We start from the raw sequence: 21,090 nt of genomic DNA, 5'->3' as shown, positions 1-21,090 counted from the left end.
AAGCAGAATCAGACCTTTGAATACAGAGGACAGAACTGATGATTGCCAGAGGGGCTGGGGCTGGGGGAATGGGAATAATGGTGAAGGGGAGCGGGAGATACATGCTTCCAGTTATGAAATGAATAACTCACGGGAATAAAAGGCACAGCCTAGGGAATATGGTCACGGATATTGTAATAGGCTTAGATGATGACCATACTTATAGTAAGCATAGCATATCGTATAGACTTCTTGACTCCCTATGTTGTATACCTCTCGACTATACTCAAACATTTTTAAAAATAAAATTAAGTGAAATTAAAACTTCGGTTCTGCTGTTACATTAGCCACATCTTAAATGCTCAATAACAACATGTGGCTTGTGGCTATGAAATCGGATGGTGCAGATGTAAAATGTCTCCATCATCACAGGAAGTTTTATTGGGCAGCACTGGTCTAGAAGATAGGGACCAGGTCTGTACTATTACAGTATCTGCCCTACATATGGTTAACTACTGGGTGGAGGCACCAGAGGATGTCTTCTTGGCTTGAGCTTTACCTCCTACACCCTATGAATTACTAGCACTAAGTCTAATATGGAAAATCTTCATGAATCTATGAGATTACCCATCACTCTCCCCATTGGCTTAATGTGGGCCAGTCAGGGAGCTCCTGGGATCACATCAGGGGGTGTGGTATTCCTGGGGGAATCTTTCTAGTGTTCTTCCATCTATATTCTGAGGCTTCTATCATGTCTTAATCTCTGGTCCTGGTTTAGGGTCCTGGTTACATATTGAATGATAAAATGCTACAGACCAGCAGAAAAAGTTGATTCTGGGAGGCTGGCCTGGCTTTAGGACTATGCCAAGTGTTTTGGAGACCAAAGAAGCGTAGTCTTCTGTGTCTGCCCTCCAGGAGCACTCACCCTCACTGGTCTTAATCTTCCCTAAACCATAGCACTGGAATCTGTAGCACTTAGGGAGGTGCGCCCCACCCCTCCCCCCCCCCCCCCCAGATATACACATTGCTCAGGGGTTCTGAATATCAAATCTTGTCTTCCTGGCTGCATTATAAACCTTGAGGTTGATATACCCCTCTTAGAGTTCTTAGCATAGGTCTGGCCAAGTGATAGATACAGATTGATAATAAGGATGATTGTGGGGGGGTGTATTTTACCCTCTTTCCTGTGTATTGTAATGAGCAACAGGTAGTATCTTTTCCAGTGATTCATGCACTGTGACTGAGTACCTTGGCTATCTCTATCCCAAACCAATATGTTGCTCATGTTGTCTTTGTCACTATGAGAAGGAAAAGTTGATCTGGTAACTTTGGAAATTTTCAAATGAAAAGGAATTTCTTTCCAGGACAGGCTGATGAGTTTTGGCAGCACTGTTCCATTGTACAACTCCAGGGGGTGCCACTCACAGCTTTTTCTTATGTGAACAGCAGCCCCTTGAGCTGCATAACCCAGGGCTCTGAGTGTTGGAACTGATTTAGTAATTCTTTCTTATGCCTTTTCCAATACTATTGTTGGTACCCTTCAGTCTGCTAGGTGTTATTTGTGGTAAAACTGGAAGGCATGTCAGCATAGGTTAGATGACTCTTCAGGGTCTCTAGGCTGTGTGATTGTAGAACACTATTCACAAGTTCCTTATTAGACACTGCCAGTTTCCCATTGGACCCCAAATCATCACACTGATGGAAGTATAATGTCAGTTACATCAAGATAACTTTGATGGGAGGTGGAGAAGAGGTTGTAGGTGACTATTCTTAATCCGAGACTGGGGAAAATAAGTTGGTTCTGAGGGGTCTGTGAAAGTCCTTCCCCCACTTTCCTTAGCAGAGAGCAGTAGAGGTTCAATGTCACTGCCTCACACCAAGGTGGCTCAGCTCTTTGTCTCATGCTTACCTAGTTGGGCTTGTCTGACGAGTAGAAAGCAATCTGAAGAGTCTGATTTAATGGACTTTAAGAAATCCACCTGTCGGGGCCCCTGGGTGGCTCAGTGCATTAAGCCTTTACCTTGAGCTCAGGTCATGATCTCAGGGTCCTGGGATTGAGCCCCGCATTGGGCTCTCTGCTCGGCAGGGAGCCTGCTTCCCTTCCTCTCTCTCTGCCTGTCTCTCTGCCTAATTGCGACTACTGTCTGTCAAATAAATAAATAAAATCTTAAAAAAAAAAGAAAGAAATCCACCTGCCTTAAAATCTTTTCCATCCATCCCTAACACTTGAAATGAACTATTAGACATTTTGTGTGTGTGTGTCAAATAATGCTTCCTATAAAAATTAAAGATGGACTTCAAGTTAATATATTAGTGTTAGAAATCAGAATAATGGTTACCTTTGTGGGGGTGGGGATGGTATCCACTGGGAGGGGGATGGGGAACTTCTCAGCTGCTGCGAATGTTCTGTTTCTCTATTTAGATGTTCACCTATGGAAGATTTATGGGACTTTACAGTTATGATTTGTATATCCTTTTGTATGCTTATGAATCTTCAAAATAAAGTTTATTTAAAACAATTCTTGGGGTTCCTGGGTGGCTCAGTCGGTTAAGCAGCTGCCTTCAGCTCAGGTCATGATCCCAAGGTCCTGGGATCGAGTCCTGTATCAGGCTCCCTGCTCAGGAGAGAGCCTGCTTCTCCCTCTCTCTCTGCCTGCTGCTCTGCCTACTTGTGCTCCCTCTTTCTCTCTCTCTCACTCTCTGTCAAATAAAAAAAAAATCTTTAAAAAAACTAAAACAGTTCTTCAAAGATGGCCTCAGGAAGCATTCACAGATATTTATAACTTAGTTAAAGTAAGGACAGGAGTTTCTTTCTGAAAGGGAGTCAGCACAGTGCTGGGAGTACTGGAGCCTGACACAGAGGAGTAGATGACCATAGAGAGAAAGGGCAGATTTGCCCTTCTTGAGCTTCTGCCTGGGGTTCATTCTGCCCTGGCACGTCTGGGAACAGAGTACAAGCTCCTGATGAATTGGATACTTTTATTTATTTATTTTATTTTTTTTAGTCCATCCCCTGTTCTTCAAAGATGTCAGAAAGGTAAGCAGGTTATAGAGAAGATTGGAATGAAGAGTGCCTCTTCCAAACCTGGTAATAGGAGATGGTGATTCTCGGGGACAGTTCGCATCAGGAAAGCAGAGAGCTGGTCCCTCATTTGGAAGGCAAACCATAGATGAGTTCTTCCAGCATGACCTGGCTCTGGTTAGGTGAGAAAAGACCAATAAACTACGGCCACCTGGATACTCGCTGTCAAAAGCTCTGTGTCTCTATTTTGAGGCAGAGAAGAGGTGTAGAGCTCTGCCAGGAAATCTTCTCCCTTCACTCTCCTCCAGACCAGTGGCTGTCTCTTCATTCCCTCTCCTTCTGTGTGACACCCACATGGGGTCCATGCGTGTGAGCGGGTGTCCTGCTTCCCCTCCCGCTGGAGAGTCAGCCCGCTCCCCAAGGTGTCACCGTCCAGCTTCTGAGAAATATTTAGACTGGACATTTAGGTGATTTCTAGGTGCCAGGCTGGCCTCGTGGAGGAAAGCAGATGAAAGTAAGCCTGTAGGAAAATGCTTGTTTGGCTTTGAGGCATTCTCATTCAGGTTGACCATAAATAGTTATTATGTCTTCAGCCAGAGCCCTGTCTGTTTCTTCTGTACCACCTGGGTCCAAAATTTGAGTTGAAAGAAATGCCAATAAATTCTTGTCGGTGAATGTTTTTTCTTCATCCGTATTGGGTTGATAGCAGTTGCACAAAGGGATACCCTCACCAGGCTTCCCTGAGGAGTCTTTGAGTTCTCCTTGTTTCTATGGAACAAATGAGCTTTTTCAGCCACAGGCTTACATTCTCCTCATGTCCCTGCTCTTTGTCTCAGAGCAGAAACTGAACCAAATCCCAGCACCGTGCAAGGCTGTTCACAGCTATTTTATTACAGTCTGGATCTTGTCAGCTCTTTGTGTCCCATGGGATTCCTCGGAGAAAACATTACCACCCTATGTTTGTCAAGTACTTTGCATGGCACTTTTATAAGCCTTAGCTCCTTTGATTCCTCAAGCAGCCCTGGGAAGTAGTAGGCATCACTCCTCTGAGGTTGGATGACCTCCTCCAAGTCACACAGCTGTTCTTACAACCTCCAGTAAGTGTGCCCCCTCCTGCCTTTTCCCCCTGTTCCCTGTGTTATTAAAGGTATTTCAACATCAGTAATCAAAACAGGAAGCCAGTTGTGAGATTTATGTTAAGATCTGGTTATGTTACTGGTCTGATGAAGCAAACATTTTGGAAAGACATTGGAGTCAGGGACTGTCCAGAGAGAGCGGTCTCCTTTCATGGAGCCCCTCTTACCTTTTGAGTGTGGGGGCTGCTCATCTAGTCTTCGGACTCAATCTGCAGAGCAGGGCAGCCCTGGCTTGCTGGTGTGGTCACCCTGGTGTGGTGAGGGGGCTTGAACTTGGAAGCCTTCACAGTTTCCCTGAGCCCCTGGTGTTTCCAGATTTGCTTTTGCAAATGTATTATTCACTGAATGGCTATCTTGACTCTAATACAACGACATGACATAAAATTTAGAAAGAAACTAATGGTAATTAAGACTATGAGCCTTTTCTAAGAGCTTCGCATGTATTATTAACTCATTTGGTTTTCATAACAAGCCTTGATTACCCCCATTTTTCACTTGCCCAAGGTCACAGTGCTCATAACTGGGGGAGCTAGGATTGAATCTTGTTGAAGTCCATTGTCTGAGCTCCTGATCAGCAGGTCTTCTAGGGCTATTTCTTTTTTTCGTTAATACAAAATTCAGATCCTGAGCCTTAAGTCCTGCCAAGGAGATCATTGGCAAAGGAGTTCTCTAAACATCTCAAATGGGCCTTAAGAAATTTTCTTGAAGAGAACAGAGAGTTGTAGCAATAGCATTTCTAGACCTGACCTCCAGAAAGAGTGATTCATCAATGGACTTTTTCTAGCCCTTCACTGATTCCCATATCTGTGAATGAGAATGCCCCCTGGAAACTGATAGAGGACAACGCACTGTGGACTCCTGGAAGCCTAGTCCCAGATTTCTTTGTTTCTTTGTTTCCATGAGAGCACTGTGGCAAAAACACTTCAAGCAGTTGGGTGAACGTGTAGCTGGACTACCCCCATACAGGTAAATGTTCCCCAAAGTTGTCCATGGAATATGGCTTATAGATACCAACTCCATAATAGGGCAACTGGGAAGCATTGGTTTTTAATTTAAGATTCACAGCAGTGGGTTTTAAGGGCAGGGCAATGAACTTGCAACATTGCATGCCATGTTTTGGATACATGTGTATAGGTACCCTTTTTTCATTGGAGTCTCAGTGGAATCCGTGACCCCCAAACACTGAATAACTGTGACTACAAAGACATCTCGTTAACTTATTTATGTGTAGCTTTTCTGTGAGATAAGATGGCAGATTCTGAAAGCACTGGTACTATGGGTTTTAAGGGATTATCACGATCTAGGTACTTTGCACTTTACTAATTTTCTCTGCATAGATACGGAATGGATTCAAGTAGACCTTTGTATTATGTATATTTACAGACTGGGTTTTTCCATCTACCCCATGGAGACTTCTTCATTGAGCCTGTCAAAAAGCATCCACTGGCTGAAGGAGAGTACCACCCACACATCATTTACAGGAAGCCGAGGCAGAGACCTCCAGAGAAGGAGGAACCAACCTGTGGATTAAAGGGTATTGTGACTTGAATCTCCTCACCTCGTTGTACATTCTGTTTTGTTCCATTATTGTTCTGCTACAACATGACGTGTTCTTACCTACATCTGTTATCTCTTCCCCCTTTCTGTTGCCACAGAGTATGTGCCCCTGTAGGAATAATTTCTATATGCCAGTCTCTTCATGTTCTTAATGGGAAGGGGAAAAGGCATCACCCACATCTTTACCACATTAATTGATGATATTCACATGATATTCATCGTGATGAATTGTTTGTTTTTTAAACTCTGTGAATTCCTTAGAGGATGATAGTCTAAACTAAAGACAATGAGTTTCACTATTAGCAAAGTTATAATACTTTAGTGTGGACTATTACCAAACTGCTTGTCATATCTGCACATGGAAGGCAGATTTCAATGTGTGATGATGCTGATGCTGATGTGTGAAGAGAAACTGAAAGAATTATCAACACTTTATCAGGTGATGAATTCAGCAAAGCTTCTTTTGGCTGCCTTTTGTTTGTAGTTCACTGACATATGTTCCCTGCCCCTCGGCTCAAGAGTGATCCGAACTGAATCGCAGAGAGGTCTGCCTTGTACCAAATAGTTTCAGGTAGTTTTCAGAGGTGAATTGACCCAAGTTGTTTCCTTGCAATTCCCATATTCTCTTTGATTCATATGCTATAATAATCTATGCATAAAGGACCACTGGAAATTGAGATATTTTCTTAAATATGGTACAGTTTCTCCTTTCTTCAGAGGAAAAAAATAATAGGCTGGGGGACAGTTAACAAAAGGAATCCATAATATTATTTCTATGTCTTAAGGATTTGAGTTTCATGGACCTCAGTGGGAAAATAGATTTGCTAATCTAGATGGATTCTAATAAAGATTTGAGAGGATTCAGAATTTTGCAAGCAGGAGAAGGAGAGAACAAGGGTACAAGTCATTTCTTTATAGACTTCACCCAGACCCTGGGATAGATGGTAACTTTCCTGGGAGTTTCTTCTGTGATCTTAGCAGAGTATGTAAACAAGAAGAAATTTTGAGTCTGTAATGTTTCCTGTACACAAAAATGGACAGCTGATTACATTCCTTAACTTTAGAAAGCTGTTCCAATTTCATCCTGAATTAGATAACAGACTGTCTAATTCTCCTTATAGCAAAAGCTAAGAGAAGAGAAGAGATTCTTCTTCTGGGTGGTCTGATTGATTAAGTTACCAATCCAGATAACTTAGTCTCTATGTGAAATTTTAGGGCTCTGATCTAATCACTTGAAGAATTTCCCAATTCCTGTTACACATTGGATGATGGGATAACACTTTGTGTGATTCACTCTTTTTGAGATCACTGGGTCATCAGTATGGCAGAGCAAGTTACTAGGGCAGTGAGTGAACTTGGCCAGAGAATTGCTTCCCTAGCCACAGTTGTGCTATGGAATGAATTAGGTTATTCCTCATGTACTCAACTTGAACACCTTCTCTTTGAGGTAGACTTGATTAATAATGAACTGAGAATGGCATATATTTCATCATAAAGGCAAAAGAGATGGGTAGGAAAGAAGTAGGGTTTACAAATGTCATGTCCCCATTAGGTCACATACCATACCTCAGCCTTAGTGCTTGTCATACCATTTCTTTATTCATTCTCCACCAACCCTAACATTTACCATTACTTTGGAACCTTCTCTGATTAATTCCATTTGGAACAGTCTTTGCATTGTGAATTTCTCTACACATATCTTCTAAAAAATCCTGTCTTAAACTTGCTTAAATCTTCACTATATCAGAATTGGATAGATAGCTCTATTGGAAGGACACTTAAGGTGCCATAATGCAGCCCATTTTTTTTTTTCACCAAAGAAGCAAGTGTGACTCAGAGAAGGGAGTGAACTTTCAAAACCATGAAGGTGGGAGGTGTTCAGAATATGGTGAAGCTTAGATGTCAAGGTTCTATTATATCTTGGGCTTTATACTCCCTCATGGTTATCTTTATGTCTTCTTTGAATATATAAATATTATTTTATCAGCTGTCTTGAAAGCCCCATTAAGGTAGGAATTCCCTCCCCAAATAGTATGTATTGTAGTGTAATGTGCAAAGGAGAAGTTTAGTAAATCACCGGAATGAAATGAAGAGTGATTCATAGCCAAATAGAGAAGACTAGAGTATACTAGCCTCTCCTCTATATAACATTGATAGAAAGAAAAAAGAAGTGTGCATTTTCTAGAAGTTGACAAGTGTCTGTTGTTTGTGACCATCTCTATTCCATGGACAATAAACATGATTTAATACCTAAATGATAGATTCAAGAATAATCTAATGTGCTTGTGAATATTCTTAAAATATACGTGACCTTTGGATTTTACAAATCTTGGTATATTGAAATGGACTTGGTCTTGCTAAACAAGGTAATTGTGTTATTAGACCATGTTACCCTGCAGAAACAATGGAATTAACTGACAGTGTCCATGTCATTAGCCAGCATTAAGGTGCATTTTATACTTAGGTCAGTTGGTGTTTCAAAGTTGAATTACTGTGATTACATCAAGAAAGATCCTATTTCTTGTGTAAAATGTTCTGTCTTTGTTATGTTTAAAGCTGGAACACCTTTGGTATTGAAAAAAGATGTCCTTTAAGAAAGCTCTAGTTGTTCAGGAAGGAAAATGTGTCAATTACTTTCCTCTAAAATGTGTCCCTTTACTTATGTTGATCTCCCATATAGAAAGGTGTCCAGGAGTTTCACAGTGGGTCCCTTATCATTATGGTCTGAAAGTTCATTTGATTAAACTCTCAAGAAATTCATTTTATTGACATTGACAATTTCCTTTATCTCAGGTTTTTTTTGTCAAGAACATAGACTGGGACTTGAGTGGCTATTAGATGGAAGTATCAAGGGGAACAACGGTTTTAGGAAGCTAGGGAGGGGGAATTAACACCAGTCAGATCAGATGCTAACTGGCTACAGGGTTGTCTATGGCAGAAAGGGGTCTAGGCAGGTAAGATCAGAGTTTGAGATTTCGTACATTAGGACTCTAGGCTAGGAACATGGGATATGGTTCCTGACATGCATTTTTGAGTTCAAAATTTATTCATCTAGCAATTATCTATTGGGTATATTCTTTATGGCTGGTGCTCTCCTAGGTTTTATGGGTTCATATGTGAATATGATAAAATTCTTGGTCTTCAGAGCTGACAGCCTTGATATAGGACATAGGTAAGTAGGGATCTGGTCCACATTTTATCAGTATACGATAAGACCATGAAGGGAGATGAAATCTTAAGGCATGTATTGGGCTTTTTGTCACTCTGCCTTATGTTTGTCCAAGGACAAGTAGCTGTAATTCATTCATTTTCCCTGCTGTAATTGTATTCCATTATGTGACTTTTCCACTTGTCCAACCTCCTGTGAGTAGATCTGTAGTGCTTCCAGTTTGGAGCTATTATATATTATGTTGTAAAGACCGTTCTTGAAAATGTTTCTTAGGATTCAAGTCCATAGGGTTTTCCCACATATATACCAAGTAGTGGAATGCATATCTCCTAGGATATATACATCTGGCTTGACTGGATGATGCCACTTATTTTCCAAAGTTGATGTTCAAGTGCAGTGAGTGAGAGTTCCCACTGTTTCATATTCTGTCCAATACTTGGCTGTCCTCACTTTTAAATTTGGCCGCTCTAGTGGACATGAAGTGCTACCGTTCTGTGCTTAATGTTGAACTTCAACCTCTTTGTTAGGGAGTTGAGCCTCAGATCTATGGCTTGTGGCTATAGATTCTCCATGAATAGTTCTACCTAGAGTGGAAGCCCAGAGAACCAGCTTTAGGTTTGCTTACTCGTTTCTTCATTTTCTGGTTCACTTTTTCACTTAGTCTCTGATCTGACTTTTCAGCTTGTCTTTTTTTCCTCCAGAGCAAAAGCGAGCCGCAGATATCTCATGTCTGCAACTAGCCGTGTGTATCAATCAGGGTTCAGCTAGAGAAGCAGAACCAGTAGGAGATCTATATGAGGAAATTTGTTGCAAGAAATTGGTTACCACAGTAGTGGGGGCTGGCTAGCAAACCCCAAATCCAGGGCAGGCCATCCGGAAAGGCAGGCTGCAGGTGTCAGGCCTGGTCTAAAGCAGCTGTCCAAGTCAGAGTTTTCCTAGGATGTCTCAGCTCTATTCTTAAGGTCTTTTACTTGATTAAATCAGGCCTACAGATTATCGAGAATAATTCTCTTTACTTTGGCTTTACTAAAGTCAACAGATAAAGGACTTTAATTTACATCTGTGAGACACCTTTTCACAGCAACACCCAGATCAGTGTTTGATGGAGTACTGGGGACAGCAGCCTAGCCAAGGGGACACCTAGAAAAGATCAGCACGGTCCATCTTTTGCTTTTCTCACCAAATTTCTGCTTACTTATATTTGTTTTTCTTTTTTCTATTTTTGGACTCTGAAGATTTCTTCCCTTTTTTGATGCTTATTCGGGGCTTAACACGGATAAATCAGTCTTGAGTAAGATTTCTTATGGAAGTCATTTGGAAATTTGTGAGTTGCCTTTTAAATGGCATGCAGAGACATTAACAAATACTAACAAATGTTATAAATTTTATAACATTAACAATAGCTCATTAGAATAATTAGCATATCAGTGAAATGTGTAAACCTGGCGATCCACAGACCTGTACCCCTGGGGATAAAAATATATGTTTAAAAAAAAATAAAATTTAAATTAAAAAAAAAAGAATAATTAGCATATTAGGTTACTAATCAATGTAGTATGTGCAGGGTGAATGGTTCTGATTTTATGGAAATCCACTTAGTTAATTCTAAATCACTGCTACACTCTATACTGGTTCTAAAGCACACAAGTTGTTTGTTTGTTGTTTTGGCTAACAGCAAACTTTCTTTTTTTTTTTTTAAAGACTTTATTTATTTATCTGACAGAGAGAGATCACAAGGAGGCAGACAGGCAGGCAGGGAGAGGGGGAGGGGGAAGCAGGCTCCCCGCTGAGCAGAGAGCCCCATGTGGGACTCGATCCCAGAACCCTGAGATTATGACCTGAGCCGAAGATAGATGCTTAACCCACTGAGCTACCCAGGCGCCCCAACAGCAAACTTTCTGAATAGAGCCTGCCTGAGACTTGTTGTGAAATTCTAGATTACCTGATTGCCTTATGATTATAGCCACTCCACAGTGATCCATACCTGACTTTGCTGTGAGGTGGTTAACATTTTAATTGTTATTCTGTCCTTTTCTCTTAGTGAGATGGCCTGTTGATTTTGATTATCGGCTTTCAGAACTGGTGGGAAGATGGGTGAAGCGGTTCAAGCTTTTACCCATGAGAGGGATGAGAGGACTGTTGGGGAGAATTTGGGGAAATACATAATGGGTAAATGTGCAGAAAGAGAAATTGGCAACCCGTTTCTTTTGTTTGCTTAGTAAAATCTAAGACCAAGACCATAGGAACTCAAAGCACCCGTTGTCTCCGTGCTGCAGTAACTTGGAGCTCTGAGAGACTCCTGGATCCGGTGAGAAGCCTTTCCTCATGAGCCAGGCCTCACCACGTACTCCCCGCCTTGCATTTCCTCACTACTTGACTGTTCTTTGCCTTGTTCCATCATCATTTCAGGGCCATAGGCTCCCACTTTCCGAACATATCATATCTATTTGGAACTTATCATTCCAAACATAGCATTTGCCTTTCTGAACTAGTTTTTATTCCTCAAAAAAGCCTTGCTTTTCCTTAGCCCTTGTGTTTAGGTTCCTTCTGCCTGAAACCTGTTTTCCCCAGAAGCTTTACTGAATTACTTCTGTTTTTTTTTGTTTCTTATTTCTTTTTTTTGTTTTGTTTTGTTTTTTAGGACTTATGCATGGCTTCCTTTAGAAAACCTTCTTGGCTCAATCTGCATTAGAATGTCTCTCCTCTGACTTTTTTTTTTTTTTTTAAAGATTTTATTTATTCATCTGACAGAGATCACAAGTAGGCAGAGAGGCAGGCAGAGAGAGAGGAAGGGAAGCAGGCTCCCTGCTGAGCAGAGAGCCAGGTGTGGGGCTCCATCCCAGGACCCTGAGATCATGACCTGAGTGGAAGATGAGGCTTTAACCCACTGAGTCACCCCGGTACCCCTCTCCTCTGACTCTTAACACCAGCTCCTTCCCCTACATCAGGCTCTATCATATGATGAAAATCTGTCTGTGTCCTTCTCTGCACTGGAAGCTTAACGGGGCTGAGAATCATGTCTGCTCATTCACAAGCTTGTCTCCAAGATCTTAGAGAGTTCCCAACCAGGGAAGGAATCAGAAAGGATGAACTTGGAAGTACTGAGTTTCTGGCCCGTCTCTGATGCATTTGGCAGCTTAAAACGAACTTGCATTTAGCTATATGGATCACATTTAACCTCTGAGAATACCCAGACTTGCCTGAAGGAATTGAGTAGACACACTGATGCCTGCACATTGAAGAGAAGTTTGCATAAGACAAAACGTGGCTGTGGTTGGGACTCTTGGCCCAAGGTTGTAGCTGAAAGTGACTACTTCAGATTTTGATTTTAGAAAAAAAAGAGGGTGGATGGGTAAGAGAAAGCAAGTGACGTTCATCCCCTCAGCAAGCTCCACCAGGCACTGTTCTAGGAACTGGGGATGCAGGGGCGAACAGATCACAGACCGAGGCAGGAATACAGAGACAGAGAGGCATGGGAGCCAAAGGCAGGCAGGAGAGGGGTGCTCTCCAGGGAGAGGCACAGAAGAGCAAGTGCCTTGGAAGATAAGAGGGCTGAGTGGTCATTAGCATCCCAAGCGCAGGCCTCTGAACCTGCGACACACACCGATTTTCAGCTTCCTGTGGAGAGTTGGGAGGACAATTCTCAGCTGCTCCAGGAGGCAGATTTCAGGTATCCTTTCAGTCTTGTTTCAACAGCTGCTTCCTTGTGAGTCTTCTCCCACTACATGGTTGGCTCTAGGAGGACTGATGAGTCCCAAAATGTCACCCTGCATTTTGATGTGGTCCCTGGAGTCTTCTACCTTCCTGCCTCCCCACCTCCCTCTCCTTCCCTGCCTCGTATATGTTCCTTCAGATGGGCTCACCTCCGGGCTTATGCACTTACTGTTCCCTCTACTGGAACACGCACCCTTTCTCCCTTGTCCCCGCCATTTCTTCATGGCTTATTCTCTTCCATTGCTCAGGTCACTGCTCAGATTCACACAATCAGAGAAGATTTTCTGATCACCATCTAACATAGGAGTCTTTCCGTCACCATGTAAACTCTTTATCCTGCTTTCTCTATTTTCAGAGCATTTGTCACCACTTGATGTCACTCACCTATGTATTTGTTATTGTCTTTCTTCCCCCAACTAGAATGTAGGCACCCTGAAGGCACACACTACTTCACTTTTGTTCTCTGATGTATCTCCACTGCCCTGCACAGAGCCTGCCATAGTAAGCACCTAGTAAATGTTGAGTGAATGAGTGAGTAAACGAATGAATCATAGCTTCATTCATGATAATCCTGTTGAACTTGTAGTCCGTTTCCACCACTAGACTCATCTTTGTACCAAGGATACTTGTATCCTAAATATTGAGCCCAGTGTCTGATCCTCATAGTTTGTTGATAAATGTTTGTCCACTGAATGCGTGAATGATGTATACTTCCAAAAGGGTCCTGCAGGTGTGAGCGGACATTTAACCTCACCAGGGCTGGGGGGTCCAAGCATACCAAGAGTGCTCTGAGTCACTGAGGGAAGGCAAATGTGTTCCCTGGGAAGCAGCTAATGTTAACCATGTATTTGTCCCACAGCTTGATTAATGTCAGTGTTTGGGAAAACAAACATTCCCACCCCCACATAGCCCCATTTCTGTGTAGCAGCTGGAAGTCTCATAAATAACCATGAAATTTTCTCTATGGGGAAGGAAGTTTACTTGTTAGATTTGAAATCAAATATTTGAGGAAATTATGAGTGCATTTTAAGCTTCAAATCCTCTCCTCCAAAGGCAGAAAAGTGGATCCCTAGGGTATTTTCTGGGCCAATAAGCCAAAGCTTAGAAAGTTCCAGAATTTAATTTACATGAGTGTGTGTGTCATTGGTTGACCTTTCTCCCTTCAGGATATATTAATTTGCTATTTTCTATGGGCCGGATACTAAGTGACACAGCTCTGAACATGGCAGGTTGGACCCTGCCCTCATGGACTTACAAGTTTGGAGGAGGAGAATTTAACAAAAATTGTAAAAATAGTACACATGAGCATTGTGACAAATGCCATAAGAGTGTATAGAAGAGAAGCCATCCTAAGCTGGCATTTGGTAGATGACCGGAAAGGGAACGCTTATCCACTTCCCATTCAGGTACTGAACTTCTCCTGATGTGGTGTTTGTAATGCCATGGGGTCATCTCCCCAGGTAGCTTGAGGTCACTATAAAGGAAAGACTGGGCTATAAAGGAAAGACTGACTTCTCTGCCCCTGCCCAGGGCCCTATATTTTCTTTTTGTGTTGCACTATACAAATCATGGCCCTCGGTTTACAGTTGCCTTGCTGGCAAAAAATTAAAGTGAATCTGACACATATTAATGTTATGCCCAAGACTGCTGCAGAGGATATGATACTTTATATGGAAAACTCAAAAGACTCCATCATAAAACTGCTAGAACTCACACAGGAATTTAGTAAAGTGTCAGGATATAAAATTAATGCACAGAAATCAGTTGCATTTCTATATACCAACAGCAAGACAGAAGAAAGAAAAATTAAGGATCCAATCCCATTTACAATTGTACCCAAAACCATAAGATACATAGGAATAAACCTAACCAAAGAGGCAAAGAATCTGTACTCAGAAAACTATAAAGTACTCATGAAAGAAATTGAGGAAGACACAAAGAAATGGAAAAATGTTCCGTGCTCATGGATTGGAAGAACAAATATTGTGAAAATGTCTATGCTACCTAAAACAATCTACACGTTTAATGCAATCCCTATCAAAATACCATCAATTTTTTTCAAAGAAATGGAACAAATAATCCTAAAATTTGTACAGAACAAGAAAATACCCCAAATAGCCAGAGGAACGTTGAAAAAGAAAAATAAAGTTGGCAGCATCACAATTCTGGACTTCAAGCTCTGTTACAGAGCTCTAATCATCAAGACAGTATGGTCCTGGCACAAAAACAGTGGAACAGAATAGAGAGCCCAGAATTGGACCCTCAACGCTATGGTCAACTAATCTTTGACAAAGCAGGAAAGAATGTCTCATGGAAAAAAGACAGTCTCTTCAACAAATGGTGTTGGGAAATTGGACAGCCACATGCAGAAGAATGAAAACTGGACCATTTCCTTATACCACACACAAAAATAGACTCAAAATGGATGAAAGACCTCAATGTGAGACAGGAATCCATCAAAATCCTTGAGGAGAACACAGGCAGCTCCTTCTTCTACCTCAGCCTTAGCATATTCTTCCTACAAACATTGTCAAAGACAAGAGAAGCAAGAGCAAAAATGAACTTCATTCATTTTGGGGACTCATCAAGATCAGAATTTGTACAGCAAAGGAAACAGTCAATGAAACCAAAAGACAGCCAATATAATGGGAAAAGATATTTGAAATGACATATCAGATAAAGGGCTAGTATCCAAAATATATAAAGAACTTATCAAACTCAACACCCAAAGAACAAATAATCCAATCAAGAAATGGGCAGAAGACATGAACAGACATTTCTGCAAAGAAGACATCCAGATGGCCAGCAGACACATGAGAAAGTGCTCCACATCACTCATCATCAGGGAAATACAAATCAAAACCTCAATGAGATTTCACCTCATACCAGTCAGAATGGCTAAAATTCACAAGTCAGGAAATGACAGGTGTTGGAGAGGATGTGGAGAAAGGGGAACCCTCCAACATTGTTTGTGGGAATGCAAGCTGGTGTGACCACTCTGGAAAACAGTATGGAGGTTCCTCAAAAAGTTGAAAATAGAGCTACCCTACAACTTAGCAGTTGCACTCCTGGGTATTTTCCCTAAAAATACAAATGTAGTGATCTGAAAGGGCATCTGCACCCCAATGTTCATAGCAGCAGTGTCCACAATTGCTAAACTATGGAAATAGCCTAAATGTCCATCAACAGATGAATGGATAAGGAAGATGTGGCGTACACACACACACACACACACACACACACACACACACACACATACACACATACACTGTGTATGTGTTGTGGTGAGAACTGTGTGTTGTGTAAGACTGATGAATCACAGACCTGTACCCCTGAAACAAATAATACATTATATGTTAATTTAAAAAATAATTTAAAAAAGAGGAAAAAAAATAATAAGAAAACATTTTTAAAAAATCCATCAAGTGGGTTTGTATACACTGGGGTCTCACACTGGTGAGAGTGACCCATTTCTCCAGTGTCTGCAGGGCAGGTCTGCTAAGGGCCACTCTCCTTCTGGGCCTTCTGCCTTCTTTACACACTTGCCCCATCCCAACCTGCCAAGCCTAAAGCTTTGGAGCACAGGCTGCTGCTGAGGGAGGCCCGTGGGGGCTGCTGTTTCTGGGCTCTGAAGCTGAAGGCCCTGATTTAGTGGATGCGTCTGGCGTGTCAGCATGAGGAAGGGGCAGTCCAGAAACTGAATTCAGGCCCAAGATCCTTAACGTCTTGGAGAGAGGGGAGAATGTGATGTTGTAGTAAGATTAGAGAGCCTACTTATCCAGCTTCTGTGTCTCTCTCTCTCTTTCTCTCTCTCTCTCACACACACACCCACACATACACACATACACACTTCTCTTGAAATGTGATGGTTGATTAAAAAGACTCCACATATATTTAAGTGATGTCAGAAACAGTGGGATCGTTATTCTAGGTTCAGGACTTCATGTTTTAGCTAAATTTAACCTGAGGGGTGTGTGTGTGTGTGTGTGTGTGTGTGTGTGTGTGTGTAGTATGTGTATACATGTGTGTACTTGTGTGGTGTGTGTGTGGTGTGTAAGTGTGTATGTATGTATGCTGTGTATTTGTGTAGTATATATGGTGTATGTGTGGTATAGGTGTGTGTTTATGTGTGGTGTGTGTGTGTGGGATGTGTACATGTGTGTACATGTGGGTGGATGGGTGGTGTGTAGGTGTGTGTTTAAACACACATGTTGCACACTGTTGGCTCCAGGAGGCAGACAGCTTGCTCAGCTGCGATGACTCAGGATTTTATGGAAGTTCTTTCCATTCCCATTAAATAGACCAAGTTGAAATTCCAGTGCATTCTCCTAGTCAACAGAGGAGTTCTTTGTTTAATTTAGCTGAGGGAGCGTCCACGCCCGCAGAAAAATGCTTCCCCTTGCTGAGAGCCTGTGCTAAGAATAGAGCCAGTCCCAGCACTGCGGCCCTGTGCTTCTGAGGGAATCCTGCCGCTGTTTCCACAGGAGGGGAAGGAGGGCCTGAGTTCTAGGAAACCCCCTCTGCCCCTTCCATCCCCTCAGGAGACCTTTAGCCCAAGTCAGCCCTCTCCACCAGCTCCTCCGGGACACCAGAGGTTTCTCCTGGGGGCATCCGTGAGTGCCAAGTTCCTGCTGATGGCTCTGTTCTCCCCCCGCCAGCCAGGGCCCTGACAGGACACCTGACTCAGAGTGGCTTCCCCAGGGCGCTGCGGACGGTGTGCGGGAGACTGGCAGCTGTGGACGCGGGTCTGGTATGAAGACAGATCCATAGAGTATTGGCAGCTAAGAGCCGCTCCTCTCCAGAGATAGAGCCCCCGACCTCAGACACCCAAGAGGAGGGGAGCCCAAGGCCTTTTATCTGGCCAGTCCTGTCAGGCTTCAGATCCCAATGGGGCTGTTTCCCCACGGAATACGCAGATGTGCCTGGCTGAGAGAATCAGACACTTTCATTTGCACACCTTCTGTTTCTGGTGGTAGTCCCAGTTGAAGGCAGACTATTAGTGTCGAGGGGAAGGGGGGACAAAAGCCAACTGATTGGGGATATTCTGTACTTCAGTAATGAAAAAAAAAATTGAGGGACTGTCTCTGGGGACAGAACAGTGGTTTTTCCTGCTCGTGATTCTGGCTCAGAGGATGACATGAATCAGGGGCTTGTGAGAACAGTCATGGCCGTCCCGGGGGAAAGGCCATTATCGAAACCCCCAGAAGGCTCCATCTCACACACCTTCCACTAGCACCAACACTGGGCTGAGATCTCTGGGATTCTGTCTTCACATTTCAGGGGACTTCTTTAGGATTCTGTGACTTGTCGATCATATCTGTGCCCGGGGTAACCAGGGGTCAAGGTGAAGGCTCAGCAGTAGCATTAGGCCGATTAAATTCCAACTAGGGGGGCGCCTGGGTGGCTCAGTGGGTTAAATAAAGCCTCTGCCTTTGGCTCAGGTCATGATCCCAGGGTCCTGGGATCGAGCTCCGCATCGGGCTCTCTGCTCAGCGGGGAGTCTGCTTCCTCCTCTCTCTGCCTGCCTCTCTGTCTACTTGTGATCTCTGTCAAATAAATAAAATCTTAAAAAAAAAAAAATCCCAACTAGCTGGCAGGGGACTTGGGCAGGGGACTCTTCCTATTCTGTGACTTCTTATTTCTATTTTGTCATGTGTAAATTGTGGATAATAAAAATTTCATACCAAGATGGGGTAGGGTGGAATCAGTGAGAACTACAAGCTCACAGTTCCTGAGTGACTAGTCCAAATTCCAGAGACCCTGGAAAACCAAAAGTAGTTTAATGGTTAGCGACTTCATTTGGTGACACAATGCAACCCACATTGGTATGAGGCTGCTTATAATTTGCATTAATCTTAGTGAAACTAGGTGTACAGTTTGTTGTGGAAGAATCCATGTGTTTTGTTTCAGGGTGCTCCCCTAGACCCTATAGGGTTATTCCACTAATACAGAGTGTGTGACCCAAGTTATTATTTTTTAATTGCAGCAAAATACATGTAACATAAAATATACCGTCTTGGCCTTTTCCGAGTGTACGGTCCAGTAGTGTTACTTATACTCACAGTGCTCTGCAACCAGTGTCTGGAATGCTTCATCTTGTAAAACGGAAACTCTACACCCATTAAACGGCTACTCTCTTCTGTCTCTCCCCAACTAACCGCCATTTTGTTTTCCAGATTATGTTTATAATGGCAACATTTTGAATTCCAGCCCATCTGGCCCCAAGGGTTTTGAATAAGGGATCATAGACCCTTGGGCAAGAGGAATGGACAGGATTTTGTAGTCACCACCCTGTGGAACCGTCTGGAGAGGCCCGTTCCTCTGATCCCCCAGGGAGCTTTCCACTGCAGCTCCCCACTTCCCAGCATCGGGAGTCCATGTTTGACAGATTGCAAAACACTGAGAACCAGCTCTGCTGGGTTCTCACTAATCGCAAAGAAAGTATGGGTGCTTGAATGCAGTGACTAATACTCTCCTTCTCTGTTGTTGCCTCCATCTTGGGTGTTTTTTGTTTTTTTTTTTTTTTTTTTTTTTTTCAGGAGGTAGAGGGGCACACATTGGCGTGGGGTGTGGTGTCAGCTTTTTAGTTCTGTGCCGTGGAGCGCAGTGTAGGATGCTGTCACAGTGAAAACGCATTTAAATCTTCATATGGACTGCACTATGGGGAACATGCCGCCAGCCTATTTAGACCCTGCTGGAGACCTTGAAAGCTGGATTTATGCATTTTGCAGAACTCTCCAGGCATGCCATGAGAAGCAGTAATGCTTACATTGCTGTTCCCAGCAGACCCAGCGTAGAGACCGGTTCTGAGTCATGTCTTCTATAACTGGAATGAGTCAGGGAATTCCTGATGCATCTCCGAGAGCTGTGGGAGTGCATGGACCACTCAGGGTCATCATTGAAATCCCAACAGTGGTTGAGCGTTGTGACTGGAATATCTCCAGCACACCACTCATTTTGTGAACAGCCTAGGGGCAAATGAAGAGGTTGGTCTCTGCAGGAGGCTTGTGCTTTCTTGCCCTGTTTTTAAATCACTGGGGACAAAAGTGGATGCTTGAAAAATTGGAACCCCCCCTGAACATAATTCAGAACATGAAACCCTGTGACCGATAACTCCTTATAAATACAGAATAACCTTAGGACCAGATCTTTCACTTTGGGGCTATCTAAAATATGCAAAGAATTATGTACTTTTAAAGCCGATGACACTAATGTGGATGTCTTTCTTATCATTGTACTGTTTTCGAAAAGCTATGAGAATCCTCTACTTCCAAAGAAAATGACACTAAATAGAGAATTTTCAATGTCATCTGTTCCTAGAAAAATCAAACAAATGATCAGTTTCCAGACATCCACATGGGACATTCCAAATCCATGGTGACCAGGATGCCCATAAGTGTCTGAGGCTTAGGGCCAGCTGAAGAGGAAGTTTTCCCCTTAATGATGTTGCTCCCACGGTCACTGCTCTTCTCTGGCCTGTGCTGGATGTTGGTCAAACACTCAACAGCTGAAGCTGAGGTGCACTTTTCTTTTTTTTTTTTTTTAATTTAATTTTATTTTTTCAGTGTTCCAGGATTCATTGTTTATGCACCACACCCAGTACTCCATGCAATACGTGCCCTCCATAATATCCACCATCAGGCTGATCCAACCTCCCACCCTCCTCTCCTCCAAAACCCTCAGTTTGTTTCTCAGAGTCCACAGTCTCTCATGGTTTGTCTCCCCCTCCGATTTCCCCCAGCTCACTTCTCTCCATCTCCCCATGTCCTCCATGTTATTCCTTATGGTCCACAAGTAAGTGAAACCATATGGTAATTGACTCTCTGCTTGACTTGTTTCACTTAGCATAATCTCCAGTCCCATCCATGTTGATAGAAAAGTTGGGTATTCATCCTTACTGATGGAGGCATAATACTCCATTGTATATATAGACCACATCTTCTTTATCCATTCATCATCCAAGGGCATCTTGGCTCTTTCCACAGTTTGGTGATTATGGCCATTGCTTCTATGAACATTGGGGTACAGATGGCCCTTCTTTTTGCTACATTTGTATCTTTGGGGGTAAATACCCAGTAGTACAATTGCAGGGTCATAGGGTAGCTCTATTTTTAATTTATTGAGGAATCTCCACACTGTTTTCCAAAATGGCTACACTAACTTGCATTCCCACCAACAGTAAGAGTGTAAGAGGGTTACCCTTTCTCCGCATCCTCTTCAACATTTGTTGTTTACTGTCTTGTTAATTTTTGTCATTTTAACTGGTGTAAGGTGGTATCTCAATGTGGTTTTGATTTGAATCTCCCTGATGGCTAATGATGATGAACATTTTTTCATGTGTCTGTTAGCCATTTGTATGTCTTCTTTGGAGAAGTGTCTGTTCATGTCTTCTGCCCATTTTTTGATGTGATTATCTGTTTTTTGAGTGTTGAGTTTGAGGAGTTCTTTATGGATCTTGGGTATCAGTTCTTTGTCTGTATTGTCATTTGCGAATATCTTCTTCCATTTTGTGG

The 21,090-nt window shown here is 42.7% G+C and overlaps 1 protein-coding gene across 3 annotated transcripts in view; it reads left to right on the top strand.

The window, feature by feature from the left end:
- The window catches only part of ADAMTS12 (ADAM metallopeptidase with thrombospondin type 1 motif 12), a 287,143-nt gene that overhangs the window by 106,839 nt on the left and 159,214 nt on the right, over nucleotides 1-21,090 (top strand). For all 3 annotated transcript variants that reach the window (XR_007127574.1, XM_047730729.1, XM_047730727.1), the window contains one exon: nucleotides 5,521-5,671. Coding sequence is in view for 2 of the 3 variants with exons in the window: in XM_047730729.1 (XP_047586685.1) it covers nucleotides 5,521-5,671 (151 nt within the window). In the remaining variant the exon portion in view is untranslated. The remainder of the gene's footprint in view (nucleotides 1-5,520; nucleotides 5,672-21,090) is intronic.

This window comes from Lutra lutra, chromosome 5, assembly GCF_902655055.1.
Source record: "Lutra lutra chromosome 5, mLutLut1.2, whole genome shotgun sequence".
Lineage (NCBI taxonomy): Eukaryota > Metazoa > Chordata > Mammalia > Carnivora > Mustelidae > Lutra > Lutra lutra.
This window is presented reverse-complemented; position numbering and strand designations above follow the sequence as displayed.